General features: G+C 38.0%; 2 protein-coding genes across 2 annotated transcripts in view; both read left to right on the forward strand.

Moving 5' to 3' along the window:
• The window catches only part of traf4a (tnf receptor-associated factor 4a), a 39,211-nt gene extending 35,662 nt beyond the window's left edge, over positions 1–3,549 (forward strand). The window contains exon 7 of the mRNA XM_084419472.1: positions 1,199–3,549. Within this exon, the coding sequence (XP_084275598.1) occupies positions 1,199–1,831 (633 nt within the window). The 3' untranslated portion in view covers positions 1,832–3,549. The remainder of the gene's footprint in view (positions 1–1,198) is intronic.
• Positions 1–18,983, forward strand: part of mrm3a (mitochondrial rRNA methyltransferase 3a) — a 526,058-nt gene that overhangs the window by 266,642 nt on the left and 240,433 nt on the right. The window lies entirely within an intron of this gene.

Consider the following 18,983-nt stretch of genomic DNA (forward strand, 5'->3'; position numbering starts at 1 on the left):
AAGACTGCTTTTAAGGATGGGCTGTCTGCTGTGAGATATCATATTTGCTAGTTTTTGAGATCAAGGGAGTTCGGGGAAATACGTTTTTAATGCACTTTGCAGGCATCACTGTCAAAAACTTTACTGTAACATGTCTCTGGTCTCCTGTTTTTACTTGCAGTATATAGACCCAAGAGTACGGAGGACTAGCAGTGCTAGTTAAAAAACAAACAAAAAAAAACAAAAAGAAATTAAAAAATATAAAAATAAAAACTTTAAAAATATTAATAAATCACTTTTCAAATGAAAAAATAAATGTAAAACGTATTTAATTAATTATGCTTAAAACATTTTGTTAAACGTAACAGTAAAATAATAAATAATTTATTTACATGTTTATTTTTTATTGATGCGTTGAAAAAAATGATCACTTTTCAAATTGACAAATACATAGCGGTATTGCAATTTGTTTATATAATTCAAGTTTAAGTACTTGAATTAGTTTAAAAGTAACAGTAAAATAATTTATTAATAAATCACTTCAAATTTTATTAATTAATTAATAATGTTTTATTGAGTAATTAACAGTAATTAAATAAATCATTTTAAAATATGATAAAATATAAAATATATATAAAATATTTATCAGTTTGAAAAGTGATTTTATTATTTTTTTGTTCATTAATAGTTTGAAAATTGTAGATAAATGTAGCAGTAATATAATTACTTTTTGAAATGGACAAATAAATAGACATATTACAACTGTTTATATAGTTCATGTTTCAAATTTTAGTTAGATGTAACAGTAAAATAATTAATCACATTTCAAATTGACAAATAAGTAGATATTTTAAACTGTTTATTTAATGAATCAGAAAAAGTCATTTGTAAATGTTTACTATTTTCAATGTTGCATTAATTATCAATTGTTATTTAACTAGTTTAATGTTATTAATTATATAAACATTTTTAAATATGTCAGTTTATTTGTCAGCTTGAAAACATTATTTATTTACATTTATATTTTTGAATTAATACACTCATACATTGATTAATTGATGCATTGATTCGTGTCAAATTAAATATGATGTCTACAATGATAATCAAGGTCTATAGTTATGTTAATAGCATTGTGCAGATCAAAACAAGATGAGCACATTTTAGTCAGCACTCAAATTTATATTATGCTTATGCAAATGTTCTGTGCTCTGGTTTATAGTGCCCAAAGATGGCAATCGGACGACACCTGGAGGAGAGCACAAAATCCCACCTAACCATGATGTGTAATCTGGTGGGGCGGCAGCGACAGGAAATCATGGAGCTGAGACGTGAAATGGAGGAGCTGTCGGTGAGTCACGACGGCGTTCTCATCTGGAAACTGACCGACTACTCGCGCAAGCTGCAGGAGGCCAAGCTCCGCAACAACCACGAGTTCTTCAGTCCGCCCTTCTACACGCACCGCTACGGCTACAAGCTGCAGGTGTCCGCGTTCCTGAACGGCAACGGCAGCGGAGAGGGCTCGCATCTGTCCATCTACATCCGCGTGCTTCCCGGCGAGTACGACAACCTGCTGGAATGGCCCTTCTCCTACAAGGTGACCTTCTCCATTTTGGACCAGAGCGACCCGTCGCTGTCCAAACCTCAGCATATCACGGAGACCTTCAACCCTGATCCCAACTGGAAGAACTTCCAGAAACCGTGCAGCAGCCGGAACTCGCTGGACGAGAGCACGCTGGGTTTCGGCTACCCCAAGTTCATCTCGCACGAGGAGATCAAGAAGAGGAACTACATCCGTGACAACTCCATCTTCCTCAAAGCTTCCATAGAGATCCCACAAAAAATCATGGCCTGAGGACGTTTCGTCTTGACGTACATCTTTATGGACCCTTCCTTCCTCTCGGAAACTCTACCGAAAGACTCAGAGCTCGTCTAGGCTGGTTTTGAGGTATCTACGTGTAGAAGTGTTTCGCAAAATCATCACTTTAAAACGTTTTGGATTTGCTTTCCAACACTCTCTTCCTCAATTTACAGCAACGCCTTTGGACATTCAGTAGTGCCTAGAACATTTATTTTAATTTAAATGTTATTTTTATGTCATTTCTCTCGCAAATGTCAAGTGAACGATTGAAGCGGACTGTGAAAGGCTATTCGTAACCTTTGCACTTTGAGAATGTTCTTCGGTGGCGAGGCAACGGAGCTCCGCGACGCGGTGGCAGGCATTCGGCGTACACACACTAACCCTCTTTTTACCCTTTTGTGTACACGCTTTCGTCCAGCACCGGTCCTTGATGAGAAACTCAACAGAAACTCAAAAAAGCGTTGATTTCCTGTTTAACACGTTTTAAGTAAACTAACAACAGCTGTGAACTAAATGTAGCTTAACTCGCTCTAGCAGTTCGAGATTTGTTCGACACAACGGTGCATAGTAGTATTTGATGATACGTTATGTTTTTTCAATACTGTATAACATTTGGGACAGATTCAGAGGTGCTAAAGCATGGTGGCAAGCTTTTTCGTTATTGTACAGTGGAAAAACGACACATTTTTCAAGCTCATGCACTCCGGTTCGGATCGAAAGCCATGCGAGAGATTGTTTACATTCAGTCTGTGGGTGTTTGTGAGGGTTGCATTCACAGGTCACATGATCTATGACATGGATCATTTTTTTTGTACTGTATACCTGTATTCTTAACCAGCGTGTGAGGGCTTGTTGCGTTGCGGCGGACAGATGAGCAAAAGGAACCAAATTTTTTTAATATGTGAAAAAAATTAATGTGAGCAACCTGTTGCGTTTGTGTCATAAACAGAGGGGGATTTCGAATGTGAACTCTGGACTCGCATGCTCAGTTGACTCTTTCTGTTCTTTGTCTAACTCTGTCGGACGCTGGCAGATGATGAATAGAAAGGTGCGGGCACTCGCAACGGCCGCCCAAAAGCGCGTCGAGTGCAAGGGCGTCATATTCGAGTGGCGCTGGTAGCCATGGTTACCCGTGCCTGTTAAAGCAGCATGTGAACGAGAGGAGAGTTCTTCCATGTGCCTGAGGAAGATGAGCCTTGTGCAATATGGCTGCCATTGCTCCATACAGACCAGTGGAGGACTTTGTCAATACTTATTATATATTATATGTGAATACTAATTAAAAAAAAACATGCAAAAAGCACATTCTTCTTCACATTTAATCTCGCTATGATACCAGCTAATATTTTGCAATGATTTTGAGAAAACCTGGGAGAAAAAAAACAAAAAACAAAAGACATTTTTGCTAAGATTCTGTATTTTACAAAGTACTTCAGATGTTTTCTACAACTCTTTTTGACGATTAGTTTCGGGGGCTGTACATTGACGTTTTATGGACCCTTTTTATGTTTCACCTCTGTGGCATTTTCTCAGTCATTTTGTTTTGTCTGGTTTGGATTTTGCATATTATGTCTGTATTATTTCCTCTTGAAGAAGTATTTATTTTAAAGCGCCATGACATAAGCTTGACAAGAAATGGTGCAGATGTTTTTATATGTTGATTTGATGATTGCTTGTCAAATATCACTTGAAATAAAACAATGTCTACAAGGTCTGCTCTGATCAGGTTTCGTCTCTGAAATGTTGCTGGAAAACCCCTCTGAGCTCTCAGTTTGTCTCATGTGACTGTCGGCATCTCAAAGTTTACATGGCCCGCAGTCGCAAATGTTTACCAATCCCTCTGGAGCCGCACACAAGACCAGCAACACAAAGCTTTTGTAGAAGAAACGGCCCACAGTTGACCAAAAAAAGAACAGCATATTCTCCAGTTTAGTCTTGTTCAGACTGTCAGTCCAAATCCAGTGGAATCCAATCATATTCAAGTGTGAATGGCAAATTTTTGTACGTTTACAAATTCATTTTGAGCTACATTCAGATTTCTGGAATTCTGTTTTAGTCTGACCACTCAAATTGATTGACCACTCTTACCAGATGTGGGCCGGATCTGGGCCGACACTATGTTGCTGTCTGGGTTTGTTTCTGCAACGACTTTCAGCATGTTTCCTTTAACATCTGACATAGCTTGAAATGGATTTGTAAAAATCGCATTTCATGTGATTTTTGTTTCTTTAGTTTTTTGCCATTCACACTTGCTAAATCTGATCGGACTTAAGGTAGATATACACAAAAATCGTATTTGGACTGACAGTCTGAACTAGGCTAAATAACTTTAGAAACTTTCCATAAGCCTCGTTCAGACTGTCAGTCCAAATCCACTGCCAATGACTGGTTCAGATTACACGATTTTTTTTTTGTCTGTTAAGATAGTCACTGTGTCAGATTACACGATTTTGACTCCTAAAAATCTTGTCATGTCGTGGACAAGAAACATGTCAGACTACACGTTGTTTTCCGACCAGTCATCGCGAGCCGTCTCACACACTCATTCACTCGCACATATACACAAGCGCACTCACACACGCACACACTCACTCACTCGCACATACACGCACTCTCTCTCTCTCACACACACACACACACACACACATGCTCTCTCACTCACACACTCTCTCGCGCACACACAGTCGCGAACACACACTCTCACTCACTCACTCGCGCGCCGTCGTCGTGGAGGACCGTTAAAAAATTAAACATGCTAGTCTTTCTGTCGTGATGTTGTGAAGCATCGCAGACGCGACGTAGGTTGTCGCCCACTATGACACACTATACGAGATGAAACGATCGAATCTTGCGTCCCGACGCCCGTTGTCGTTTGCGAATCCCCACGACACCCTACGTCAAACGGATCGTGCCAAAATCGGGATAAAATCGTGTAATCTGAACCAGGTAGTCTATGTGTATATCTGATTGAAATACGATCAGATTTAGAAAGTGTGAATGGCAAAAAATCACATGAAATTGTGATTTTTTTTTTTTTTTTTTTTTTTTTTTTTTTTTTCAAATCCGTTTTGAGCTACATTCTTATGTGATTTGAAATCCTATTCAAATCCCATTTCTGGAAATCCTTTTCAGTCTGACTGATCTGATCGGATTTCGCGTGGTTTATGTGACTTTCTCACAGCAAGTAAAACGTAAACATGTCAAACGTTGTTATAGGAAACATGCTGAAAGTCGCTGTAGAAACAAGCTTGTGTTGTTTCAAAGTGGCTGTTGGGCAAAATATTACAATATAATGGAGACATGTTGAATTTTGAGACCAGCGGAGACAACAGCATGGAATAAAGCCACGCATACCAGCCTCCTATACAGTTCTGCCGCAGACGTTGTAGTCCATCGCGGCGTCTACATTGTCATGTTGTAAGACAACATCTGTATTGCAAACCCCTCCATGTTGCTGCTGTTGTTGTTGTTGTTGTTTTGGGCGTATGCCTACCAACACAACGTCTTTGCCATAGAATCCAATGCAGATATTCCGAAAAAGAAAAGAGCGCCATTTGAACAGGTGCGAAACACAGTGTGGGCACAATAATTGAGATCAGATTCCAATCGGATACACAAATAATCTGATTTGGACTGACAGTGTGAACATACAGTTGTGTCCACAGTAAGATCCAATAAAATGATGTACAGCCAAAGTTCCCACGTTTGGGATTGGGAATAACAGAGAGTTGGGTCTGGAAAAGTTATCAAATGGAAACTTCTGTTGTGAATATACATTGTCTTGTTGCACTTAGCTCTGAAATATTGCATCAGCTGCTCCTTTGGAGTGCAATCTCTATGAAATGATTCAGAAAAACTTAATTCAGTGATCACAAACCACTGGAAATGCATTGGTGAAAAGGTGTGGAAACCCTTAAAGGTCTTTACAGATACAGTTTGGCTGAAATGGCTCATGTCACAGCTTTTATTTCATTCACTCCATTTGCAAGCAGTCATGGCGAGTGCCAAGTCTGCACAGTTTTTTTTTATTGCTTTGTTTTAACAATAAGTGAAAGGGGGCTGAATCTCATTTCTACCCTCACATGTGCTGATCTCCCCTAGAGATGAAGGGGAGGAAGTGAAGCAGACACGTGCTCAACTTTGATGTCGTGCCAGATGTTTTCTCTGGACTCTGTACGGGTGTATGGGAGTTTTTGGAGAAAAGAAGGCATATAAAGGCTTCTCACAAGTCCCCCAGAGGAGAAAAGCTGTGCAGTTAAGACAGGCCAACCCTGAAACGGGCTTTAAAAACTTTGTGTTGAGACCTAAAAGTTTGTTTGAAATTTGTGGAAGGGTCATGTATACACTAAAAGATTTTAATGCTTTTATTCAGCAAGTATGCAAATAAATTGATCAAAAGTGACAGTAAAGACATTCATAATGTTACTAAAGATTTCTATTTCAAACTAATTCCTGTTCATCAAATAACAATCCTGAAAAAATGAATCTCAGTTTCCACAAAAATATTACCCTGATAATAATAAGAAATGTTTCTTGAGCAGCAAATCGGCAAATTAGAATGATTTCTGAAGGATCATGTGACACTGAAGACTGGAGTAATGATGCTGAAAATTCAGCTTTGCGTCACTGGAATAAATTAGATTTTGAAATATGTTTCACAATATAACAGTTTTTACTTTATTTTTGATCAAATAAAATAATGGAACATAAAAAAAATAAAAAATAAAACATTTTTCTAAATCTTACCAAACCCAAGATTTTTAACCGTCCAGGTCATATTTTACCACCAGAATCTGAAACAAACATTTAGAAATTAATGGGGATCATAATTAATCAGAGAATCAACATTGAGAACGATGGGTATTATAAATAAAAATCCTATAAATATCCACGTAAAATAAAATAACCACATTACAGTAATAAGAATTTGAGTGAAAATGCGTTTTTTAATTAAAATAATGTCACAATAGAGAAAATTCTTAATGATCTTGAAAAATGTGTAGTTTATTTATTAAATTTTGTATACTCATTCATATTTATAATTATTTTGTTTATATATAACTGTATATAATATCAGATAATAATGTATAACACAAACTTCTAATTTCACTGTGAAAGGTGACATGCACATGTTAAGAAACTGGAACTCTTTTAAAAAAGTTATATATTTGAAATGTGGATGTGAAGGTAAGTTGAATGTGCTTTCTGTTTTAGGAAATCATATTTACATATTTCATTAAAGTGTGGCTTTGAGAGTGTTCTGAGTAAGTTTCTCCAGCCATATCGTTTTCCACAGCAATGCTGAACACAGAGTTATTTAAAAGTTAACTGCAATAACCCAAAGCCGTACAGATGGCCCCTAAGTTTCCTGGCACAGGGAGTTCAAACAGCAGCCCTGCGCTCATCTAGGGCAGAGTTCAGTGAAAATAGTAACATCTAATTACACATTAGCTCGTACATGTTTGCCATTCGGAGTGGAACAGTCACGTGTGGCACAGAGCCCAGCTATAGACTGCTCAGCGCTCTTTCTGTGTGTCACTGATGCAGTAAGTCAACAATAAAGCCTCTCTCTCTCAAATTCAAGGACTAAACTCTGTTTACGTTTACCTAGGTGAGACTCTCGGCAAGCTACACATCAGAAAATGTCAATGAGTGACGTGTGCTTGCTTGAGTCCCTTGAGCCCTGTGTGGAGAGGGATGGGATGTCTGTTTTCTGACTCACTGTCAATGGGTATTTATAATAATGGCACATATTCGAAAGAATATTGAAAATATTAATTTAGCATATAAGCTAACAGCAGAGTGTTCTGAGAATCCCATACAAATAGTGTTTATTAATGGCAGATCAAAGACCTAAATTAAATATTGATTTGAGTAATTATTTTGAGTAAAAGTGGCGTTTTCTGCACATTGTTTGTAGAAGCCATTCTTTTTCTCACTGTAAAAATTAAAAAACTTAAAAAGTGATTGTAAGATAAAGATTAAAGGGAGAAATAAAGTCACATTGTAAGCTATAAATGTTGTTATTGTTAACTATTTTGATATTGTAAACTAAAACTATTAATTGCTTGTATCAATTGAAATAAAGCTGAAATAAAATATAAATATTATTTTTTTTTAAACTTGAAATGTTGTCATAGCAACTAACTGAAATAAAATAAGTTAGGTACACATAGCCCACATTGTGTAGGCCTACTGTTTTGTAACTTATTTAAAATAATAATAAATCAATGCATCATCAATCCTTCTTCCATAGCGTTCATTTTTTTTGTCTCACCCTGATTAACTATGATAAGCCTGTTATAAGTATTTATATTTTAGACCTGACAGGATGGGTTTTTTCTGATGGCGGTTTTCGCGGGAAATACATAGGCTACGTCATTCGCCTGTGCATGTCTCATCATATCCGTGAATAGAGAAAAGTTGCTCAAGGAACGAGAAATGTCGACAAGGCAAAAATATATATATATATTTATATAAAAAATAAAAAAACGAAAACGAAAACGAAAGGAAAAAAGAAGAAGAAAAAAAAATAAAACTAGAAAGAGCTCGTAGTAAAACAAGAATCAACATTGGCTTGGCTTTTCGGAGATGGCATGAACTGAGGGATTTGAAATGTTGTGAAAGTGACGCAGAGATGGTGTTTTTATCACTCAACTGGTGAGTAAGGTATTTTATTGAACAGATATTAGTAGCTCTTTAACAGAGTTCAGTCATTATCATCGAAGCATTATCTTTTCTGAAGGCTGTTGTTGTTTGTTATGGTTGTTGTTGAGTTCATTTTCTTCCACAAAATACTTGCAGTTTCGTTTTTTAACTGCGAGAGAGTTACACAACACAGTCCTTTAAAAACTCATAAAAAGATGACAACATAACAAAATTACTAAAACAGAGTAAAAAAAAAAGAATTTAATAAGTATTATAATAGTAGGCTATATAAATAATTCTCAAGTAACATATAAAGTTATCCATGTTGTGGATATCCTAGTTGTGGATTATTTTGATATATTTAGGAAGCTGTTATATTGATGTATTTGTTTCTCTTTTTTTACAGAGCCAAAATACAGGCTCTTTCCCCTTCTCTACAATCACTGAAAAAGCAAAAGATGCAACTAGCCAACAGTTTTTATATAAAAAAAAAAAAAAAAAAGTGAGTGGTGCTTGTCTGTGGAACACTCAACGTCAAAATGCATGATCTGCATAGTTGCCATGCATTTGCTAAGGTATTATGTGTGGTTTTTAGCATGTTGCTGTGCAGTTGCTATAGGCTGTTCTGGATAGTTGCTAGGGGGTTACTAAGTGGTTCCAATGGTGTCCTATATGGTTGCTAGATGGTTGATGGGAGATTGACCTGACGGCACTCCATTCATCTCGGTAACAGAAATGTTTTCATTGGGCCGACTGTGTAATATGTAAATTAAGTATATAATTGGAGTTTCATCTGCGTCCAAAAAATGAATGCTTTCAGAAGGGTCATGGTTTGCTGCTGTCCTTGGATGCTAAAACGCTTTGAAATAGAAGTTCAAAGGATGTTCAAATCAAAGTTGACGTCCTGTAGTGCGACAGGAACAGGGGGTCAAGATCTCTTTCTATTTCAGTTTGCCTTTCTCCATCTCTTTCTCTCTCCCTCGCTCAATTTATCCTTTTTCTCTTTCACCAAAGGTGCCAGTATTTAACATGCACGTGAGAGTTTCCACTACCTCACAGATAAACACGGTCTGAAGGAGGTGTGTTTCTAGACAGAACAGTCAAACTGGTAGGCTACATTTCATTCAGCATAAACTTGAAATAGGCCTACTTTCAAAATATAAAAACTAAATGTACTTTGTTACATAAAACTATAACAAACAATATCATATAATAGAATGTTGCTGTTAAGGGTTTGTGAGCCCCAAACAAGCATTGCAGCATGAATAAATGATGCTGTTACTATAATAGGATTGTTGTTTTGCTTTATTTATGCTGTTGTTGTTTTGTTGTCACTGTTAATTTGTTGTCAGTTACTTGATGCTTGTCAGTTGTTACCGTTGTTGAGGTCCATGTGCATCTTATTTAAAATTATGGCACTTAAGGGCCCTATTTTAACAATCTAAGTGCATGGTCTTAAGCGCAGGGCGCAAGTGCACTTAGGGTGTGTCCGAGTCCACTTTTGCTCATTTAACGACAGAAAAAATGGTCGGCGCGCATGGTCTGAAAGGGTTGTCTCTATTCTCTTAATGAGTAATGGATGTGTTTACTGCGTTACGTGCAATAAACCAATCAGAATCTCATCTCCCATTCCCTTTAAAAGCCAGTTGCGCTTGCCAGTAAGCTGAGTGTAAGCGCGTTGTGCACCCGCCTATAGGCGCACATTACTAACGCGCTCTTTAAATAACCAAAAAATATTGCGCCATTAGACCAGGTTTCAGTTGGTCAATGGCGCAGTCTATTTCAGTTGCATCAAAATAGCAACGCGCCAACAATGCACCTGAACATACCTCGTTTTCAGACCAGCCCATGGGCGCACAAATGGGTGCAAATGCATTTGCTATTTAAAAAAGTGGCGTAGGACGTGAAAATGATAACTGCGTCGGGCTGAAACTAGCAAAAAACACTTGCGTCGCGCCGTATTGCGCTAGGTGTATGATAGGGCCCTAAGTCTTTGCTGTGCAAGTTGTATCTGAAAAAATATTCTGTAGATGAATTAATGACTGATCATTTTTAATTCTCAGTGTCTTCATATGCCATCCTGCAGCTCAAACAGTAGAGCACAGCGCTAACATCAGCCAGGTCATGGGTTAGATTCTCAGGGAAAGCAAGAACTGATACAATACCTTGAATGCAATGTAAGTGCAATTAATGTAAATATTAAAGGTGCACTAATGAACTTTGGCCTCTCTTTTTTTAATGTCAGTGTATGTTTCGAGGCAAGAACAGAGTTTTCAACATTGATTTTTTTAATGTATTCTCTTAATAATTACATTTCGTTGGGTTTTACCAAACAGTGCAGAGAGTCAACACTGTTCACCATGCGAGCAAAGGCAGCATACATAAATTTACAATTGTTATGCACAGCTCAACATGTTTGACGTAAAAGTCTGACAAAACGAGTAAAACTACAATATGCACTTAGTCCCATGAGCATGACTCACTTTCTCTGTCTCTTCCCCTCTCTCAGATAAGAATAGACATTGACTTGATGTTTTATCCACAAACAACAGAACGATTACGCACTAATGTACAACGACGCAGCTTTTGTGAAGCTGAATTCGTGCGCAGGCTTTCTGAGAGCAGACATGATGTCTTTTTCTGTACGTTTGCGTCAGTCATGCTCTCTGCTCTTAATGGAGGGCGCTTTATTTGGGTATGAGAGACAGGATGGCATTATCACAGCCTGTGGGCAAGAGTTTCATCCTAACAAAAGCTGAATGCAGGAGATGCATCACTGAGCTCTCATTTTAGATTGTAGAATAAATTGAATTGCAGAGTACTTAAGCTCATAATTTCTGAACTCCTCTCAGTGTGTATCCCCGCTGCCCTTTCTGAAAATGAACTGTAACTCATGGAAAATGTGCCTTACTTGACGCATCGATGAATGTGTCTTTTCATGCTAAACTAGGAGCTGTTTCTCCTGAGCCAGGAAACTGTTGGTCAGAACAGAAGTTGTGTAAGGTTTGTGTTGCTCTTAGAGTTGTGAGGAGATGGAAAGAGTTATGATGTGGAGGTAAGAGACGAAGGACTGGTTGTTCAAAGTGTTCAAAGAAAGAAGTCCCAGTTTGGGACTCACAACAGCATTTTACACAACAGGTGTAACTCTCAAACTGTCCCGTTCACACAAAATTGTGGGTAAATTTGTGTAAATAGTCCCTTTCACACGTTAAACCCAGTAAATTACCGGTAAATAGTATAAAAATGGGCTGTTCACACAAGAAACCGAGTTCCATCTTTTTACTGATAAGAAACCATTCACACATCAGTACCAAAATACCAGCAAACTCTGTGATGTCAATTATCATAAATGGACTCTGCACCATTTTCTTCATACACCTGGATCTGGAGAAGCGCTTTAAGGTGTGTTACCCCACATGGTGTCTGTTGGCATTGTTCGGCACTTGTCTTTGCTGAATGAACATGTTAAATGTCTGAGAGTGTCTTGGATTGAGACGTGACGTACTACAATCTGGTGACTGTTGGTGTTAGTTTGTGTCTGTTAGTGCAGACAATTTGACATCAATTTCCTTAGTTCTGAGGGACAGGCATCAAGGCCATGGTTACACAAGATGCAAAATAGTTACTGTAGTACGCAACGGTCATCTATCGCAGGGGTGCCCAATCCTGTTTCTGGAGATCTACCTTCCTGCAAAGTTCAGTTTCAACCCTGATCAAACACAACTGAACCAGCTGATAAGATCTTCAGGAGTACTTGGTAATTGCAGACAGGTCTGTTGGATTAGGGTTGGATCTGAACTCTACAGGTAGGTAGATCTCTAGATCTCTGTGTCTGAAATTTATTGAATACTTCCATACTATATAGTTTGCGAAAAACAGTACGCCAAAACATCCCTGCATGACCTACTACTTCCGCCGAGATTCTGAAGTGCGCATTCGATGGACACTCTACTATCCCATGAGGTCACAAGAGGGGATTTGTAAATGGAACTGTAGCAACGCAACTGATGCTGGCACTGTAGGTCACGTGACAATAACATCATGGCGCATGTAGTACGTCCGAATTGTATTCATATTACCCATATTCATTAGCCTGGCAAGCCAGACGTACATCAAGATGTTTAGTCTGGCAACTCACCATAGACACGGTCAATCTGATGGGCGGGATAAACGGCTGACTTTCAAATTCCCTCTGCACGCAATAGGACAGCGCTTCAACCAACCAGAGCGCTTTCCCAACAGCGGAGCTAACGTTAGTTGATAGATTCAACTTTTAAATCTGGCCGACAAAACTACGAACACATCTTCCTTTTTTTAAGAATGACTTAAGTGCCGTTCTTTGTTCTTTTCTCAAAGAAAAACTTAACTCCAAGTCCTCCAGAGTTGCGGCCAAAGCCGATTCGAAAGACCGCTGTTCTCCATCCGCAGCAGCCATTCTTTGTTTTCAAGTGGCAGGAACCGCCGCAACTCTGTCGTCATATGTTAAGCCCGCCCCCGCCTACTCTATACACGACGTGATTGGCCTGACCCAATTTAGGTTTTTGCAGCAAAAAGGTCTATTGAGAGTTGCTAGACCCACCCTGGCTGCAAAATAATTTTGCTGCCGCTAGAGTGCGTCTAGATTTCTAGGCTACATATTCATACTATATAGAACATACTTCACGAACATCACGAAGTTCAAATTCAAATGTTCAAAAAATTTGAATGTGTTAACTCGTTCCTCGAAGTCGTCGTTCATTATTGGTACATCACATGTTGAAGTCAGAATCAACATGGAAGTGAACAATATATCGTGAACAATAAACCCAAATAACTACATCTGAATGTAAATATTAATTTAAATCACTTATTTATTTCTAGGCCTACATGGTATCACAACTAAATGTGGTGCAAACCATGAATTTTTTGAGCGATTAACGCCATTCGCTAAAGACTTAATTTCCGCTCACTGATCCTTAAATCTCTCATATGATGATTATAGATATTATATATGATATTATCAATATTTAGACCAGCTTTCCACCAAGCAGACTGGTAAAAACCCTGACTCTTGGAAGTTACATAAAGCCAACCAATCAGATTCTTTCCATTTTTGTTCACAGTGGGTCAGTGGGCATGCTTTCTGTATATAGATATGGATCTCATACATGTGATCTGAGCAGAATAATTTCAGTTACTGATTTGCAGATGTAATACAGTAAACTATTACTAAACAGTACAAGCTTGGAATGCTGTCTCTCATGCTTGTCACCCACTGCACACATTTGTAACTCTAAGCCTAAATACAGAGATTAGTTCAAGAATACTTCTTTTAAAGACCCCTGAATGCCTAACATAGAGCTCCAATGAAAAATTAATCTGACAAAATTGTATTTTTTGTTGTAGTGGTTCTGAATTAAGCAGTTTCCAGGCCATAACCCTCATACTACAGTATTCCATTTGACCCTAAATCCCTTGAACAGGAATGTCCTGGAAGTTAATAGTGTTAATTCTAGTGTTTAGGCTTTAGATTTCGAGTGCACTGTTGATGTGAACGAGAGGCCTTTAATCTGGCCTGACAGGAAGGGACATGCATACTGTATCCAGGCTGAGCGGAGACTCAGAAAACTGATGAGAGACTACTGACATAAAGCCCACGCATATTGGCTTTGGACTGATAGAAAGCTGTATCTGTAGCTGCCTGCCATGTGTGACATTCATGTAAATATTTTTCACAATGTGTTACTTCCATAATGAGACATATTTCAGAAAACTGTTGGAGTAGGAGTTTATGTATTTTCAGTCTCAGAAGAGACACTACTGTTTTTGGCTAAATTAGATCAAGTAGGATTACTGAAACAGTTTTGCTCGTCATCTGTCTGTCTAAATTCCATAATTGATTGCATAAATGCTGCTGTCAAGATTCTGAAGTCAGGTCAGGTCAGGTGCAGCTGATGATCATTATTGTTTTAAAGTGTTATTTATTTCAGTCAGATTCGACCATTATAATTTGTCAAGGTCAAAGGTCAAGCTCTGAAGTGCTCACCCCAGGACTGCGATACGCTGTTGTAACCACATCATGGTTTCGACTGCTAAGCTGTGCTAATCCTATTACACACACTTTCATCATAACCAAAACATCTCTGTTAGATCTCTCTTTTATAGCACCTTTCCTCACTGCCAACAAAAGAGATTTGCCCTTTCAAGCCGTCAAATGAGGGATATCAGTAAAACGGAAAACGCTGTGATTCAGTAAAACAGTCTTCTTTTTTTTAAGATGTTGGGAACATTTCCAGGTATTTCTTTAGATACTTAAAAACTCTTTTTACTTTATTGTTAGAAATATCTATTTAAAGGTGAAGTGTGTAATTTCTGTGGCACTAACATCACCACCCATACATCATGTTTCTTTGCCTAAATATATTTGAAACATACGTCTTGTAATTGTTAACAACATGGTTGAAAGAAATATATTTTCCAAACAGTATATTTTTGTTTAAATCTTCATTACTTGGCAATAATTGTTATTTTTATATTATGTTTTTTAAAATATGTTTTAGACAATATCTAGATTTTAAATTGTACAAATTGTCAAAATGTATCTGGTAAAATAAATAACTAAAATATGGTTATAAATATTTTACAATAAATATTAACAATATATTTTCCCATTTTATTTTTTGCTCTCAAAACAACGATATGTTCAAATGAACTTGAAAAAAAGAGTCTGTTTTAAACAGATTTCCCCAAAATCATGCCATCGGTTGAGCCAAAGCTGCTTGGGACATTCAAACCACACAGCTATGAACTGTCTTGAAAATGGAAGAAGCTTATTTTAATTTGTCTTTGCATACATGTTAAGCTAAGAAAGTAGACATCCACAAAAAAATCCTCCTCATTATTGTACACACAGCACCCCACATTGACAGAAAAACACAGAATTGTTGACATTTTTGCACATTTATTAAAAAAGAAAAACTGAAATATCACATGGTCCTAAGTATTCAGACCCTTTGCTGTGACACTCATATATTTAACTCAGGTGCTGTCCATTTCTTCTGATCATCCTTGAGATGGTTCTACACCTTCATTTGAGTCCAGCTGTGTTTGATTATACTGATTGGACTTGATTAGGAAAGCCACACACCTGTCTATATAAGGCCTTACAGCTCACAGTGCATGTCAGAGCAAATGAGAATCATGAGGTCAAAGGAACTGCCTGAAGAGCTCAGAGACAGAATTGTGGCAAGGCACAGATCTGGCCAAGGTTACAAAAAAATTTCTGTTGCACTTAAGGTTCCTAAGAGCACAGTGGCCTCCATAATCCTTAAATGGAAGACGTTTGGGACGACCAGACCCCTTCCTAGAGCTGGCCGTCCGGCCAAACTGAGCTATCGGGGGAGAAGAGCCTTGGTGAGAGAGGTAAAGAAGAACCCAAAGATCACTGTAGCTGAGCTCCAGAGATGCAGTCGGGAGATGGGAGAAAGTTGTAGTAAGTCAACCATCACTGCAGCCATCCACCAGTCGGGGCTTTATGGCAGAGTGGCCCGACGGAAGCCTCTCCTCAGTGCAAGACACATGAAAGCACACCTGAAGGACTCCAAGATGGTGATAAATAAGATTCTCTGGTCTGATGAGACCAAGATAGAACTTTTTGGCCTTAATTCTAAGCGGTATGTGTGGAGAAAACCAGGCACTGCTCATCACCTGTCCAATACAGTCTCAACAGTGAAGCATGGTGGTGGCAGCATCATGCTGTGGGGGTGTTTTTCAGCTGCAGGGACAGGACGACTGGTTGCAATCAAGGGAAAGATGAATGCGGCCAAGTACAGGGATATCCTGGACGAAAACCTTCTCCAGAGTGCTCTGGACCTCAGACTGGGCCGAAGGTTCACCTTCCAACAAGACAATGACCCTAAGTACACAGCTAAAATAACGAAGGAGTGGCTTCACAACAACTCCGTGACTGTTCTTGAATGGCCCAGCCAGAGCCCTGACTTAAACCCAATTGAGCATCTCTGGAGAGACCTGAAAATGGCTGTCCACCAACGTTTACCATCCAACCTGACAGAACTGGAGAGGATCTGCAAGGAGGAATGGCAGAGGATACCCAAATCCAGGTGTGAAAAACTTGTTGCATCTTTCCCAAAAAGACTCATGGCTGTATTAGATCAAAAGGGTGCTTCTACTAAATACTGAGCAAAGGGTCTGAATACTTAGGACCATGTGATATTTCAGTTTTTCTTTTTGAATAAATGTGCAAAAATGTCAACAATTCTGTGTTTTTCTGTCAATATGGGGTGCTGTGTGTACAATAATGAGGAAAAAAAAAAAGAACTTAAATGATTTTAGCAAATGGCTGCAATATAACAAAGAGTGAAAAAATGTAAGGGGGTCTGAATACTTTCCGTACCCATTGTGTGTATATATATATATGTACCTAACATATATATATATATGTATACATATATAGGTACTTAAAAGTGATGGGTTTTTTGTATACATATATATGATTTAATTTATTTATCAAAATGTGTCATTGACTTTTTATCTATATATTTTTACATATAGGTGGTTTTATATATGGCTAGTAGTTTTGCTTGTAAGCAAGATTTTGGCACCTGGGGTTTGTATGAATGCCATTTGTCTGTTCTCTCATAAAAGCTCACAGATTTAGTTATTAAAAAGAGGCCAAACAAACAGTGAGAGTGGAAATTCTGCAACAGATGGTCAGCGGAAGATTATGCATGAACACTTCACAGCTGACCTCTCCACACCGCTCACACAGCTTATCGGAGAGTAGTTTTAACATGACAGTCAACACATTCTCTATGAAACTGCTGAGCTTGTACTGTAATTTCTGTATGTGTATTACAGCACTGACGGTTTCCACTAGATGTGGAATATTCTGTGTGAGAATATTCAGCACCTCCCTCTGTTGTGTCAAATGATCTGTGCCACAGATCAGATAACACTGCCTGCACTCCAGACCTTTGCCTTGTTCTAATCTTCATTTGTTTTAAAACAATGGGAAAAAATAAGGTAAATAAAAAATATGAATAATATTTTTTATAACACAATAATAAAAAAAAACATTTAAAAGGTAAAAAAAGTAAGTGAACTATAAAATCTAAATTAATAAATGTATAAAATAAAGGTAAAGGAACAATGCATGCAGAAAAAACAGAGATAATCTAAACCTGCTGTTACTATTTCCATACATTATGAATTGAATCAGTGTGGAGATTGTGCTCATAAAGTTTGATAATGTCCCACTCAACAAATAATTTTTCTTTGCCTGAAAAAATCCATGGAAAATCTTTTCTTTCAGAGAGGCAGAGAAAGCAGTTACCGCCTCATGTTAAAGAAATGACGAGTCACAGTTGAGAGCACGTGCTGTTATGACTGTCTGCCTGTGAGAAAACCTGCCAACAGGGAAAGGTAGAGAGAAGCGGTTGCCAGGGTGAGGAGACTCTTTTCCGTCAAGCTTGCTTCTGATTGGCCGGGCCCTTGTCTGAGGGAAAGGAATCCTGCCAATTGGAAACAATCAATGTTTTGTTGCTGGGTCTAAGCCATTCCACAAAGCTGACATTTATTGGCCAAGGGTTTGCCCCATATGTTTAAAACGAATACACTCCGACTCTTCAGCTTATTAGCTGAATTACTTTTCCAGTAGGAAACCTACAAGAGTCTAAGAGGCTTTGGGAATACAGCGGCTCTTTTACTTTCGGAAAGTCATATTTAAATATCTGTTTGTTTAGTTTTTTTGCTGAGTTTGGCCCTTTCTGATAGCCTAGATCTAACTTCAAATTCAGTTATATTTTCTTGGATACACAGTAAAACTGGCTTGAAACATTTATTGGGACATTCAGTCTTTATCAAATCTAAATTTAGTTATTGCTTGTTAAAATATACGCTTTAAACTTAAGTAAAGGGGTAAGTAAACCGCGTTGCACTTTAGTTACAAGCGAGGAATATTGGCTCTGTTTACATATTTTATTGAACTGGAGCCACATGACAGACAAACCCTCCCTCATTTAAAAAACCGAGCATGAATAATAGTCTCATTTGGGTTAGTGTTTGATGTCACATGACTCTTTCTCTGGCTGCTATGTATTGCTTGTTGACAGACTCTTGTGCTGTCGTCTGGGCTGCTGTGGTTAGACAGCCATGCTGATGAAGAACAATGCGTTTTACAAGGCCTTTTGTTGGCTGACCCCCAACATCCCGTTTTCCATTTTTCTTAATCTTAGCACAACTTTTACTGTATTTCTTGAGGGAGACCACCAAACACTTCCAGACAAGACTCTATTTACAGGTGAATCTGACACAGGCTGTCAAGAGTATGTCTAGGTCATATTTTATTTCCTAAAAAGAAAATTGTAAAAACTATGACAATAATGCCATTTTCATTGGCATCATCTTCATTCGAATTTCATTTTCACATTTCCCCTTCCCTGAAATGTAAACAAAACAAAGATATTTTATTTAAGTTTGTATATATTATTTAAATATAAAG

This window comes from Rutilus rutilus, assembly GCF_951802725.1.
Source record: "Rutilus rutilus genome assembly, chromosome: 9".
Taxonomy (NCBI): Eukaryota; Metazoa; Chordata; class Actinopteri; order Cypriniformes; family Leuciscidae; genus Rutilus; species Rutilus rutilus.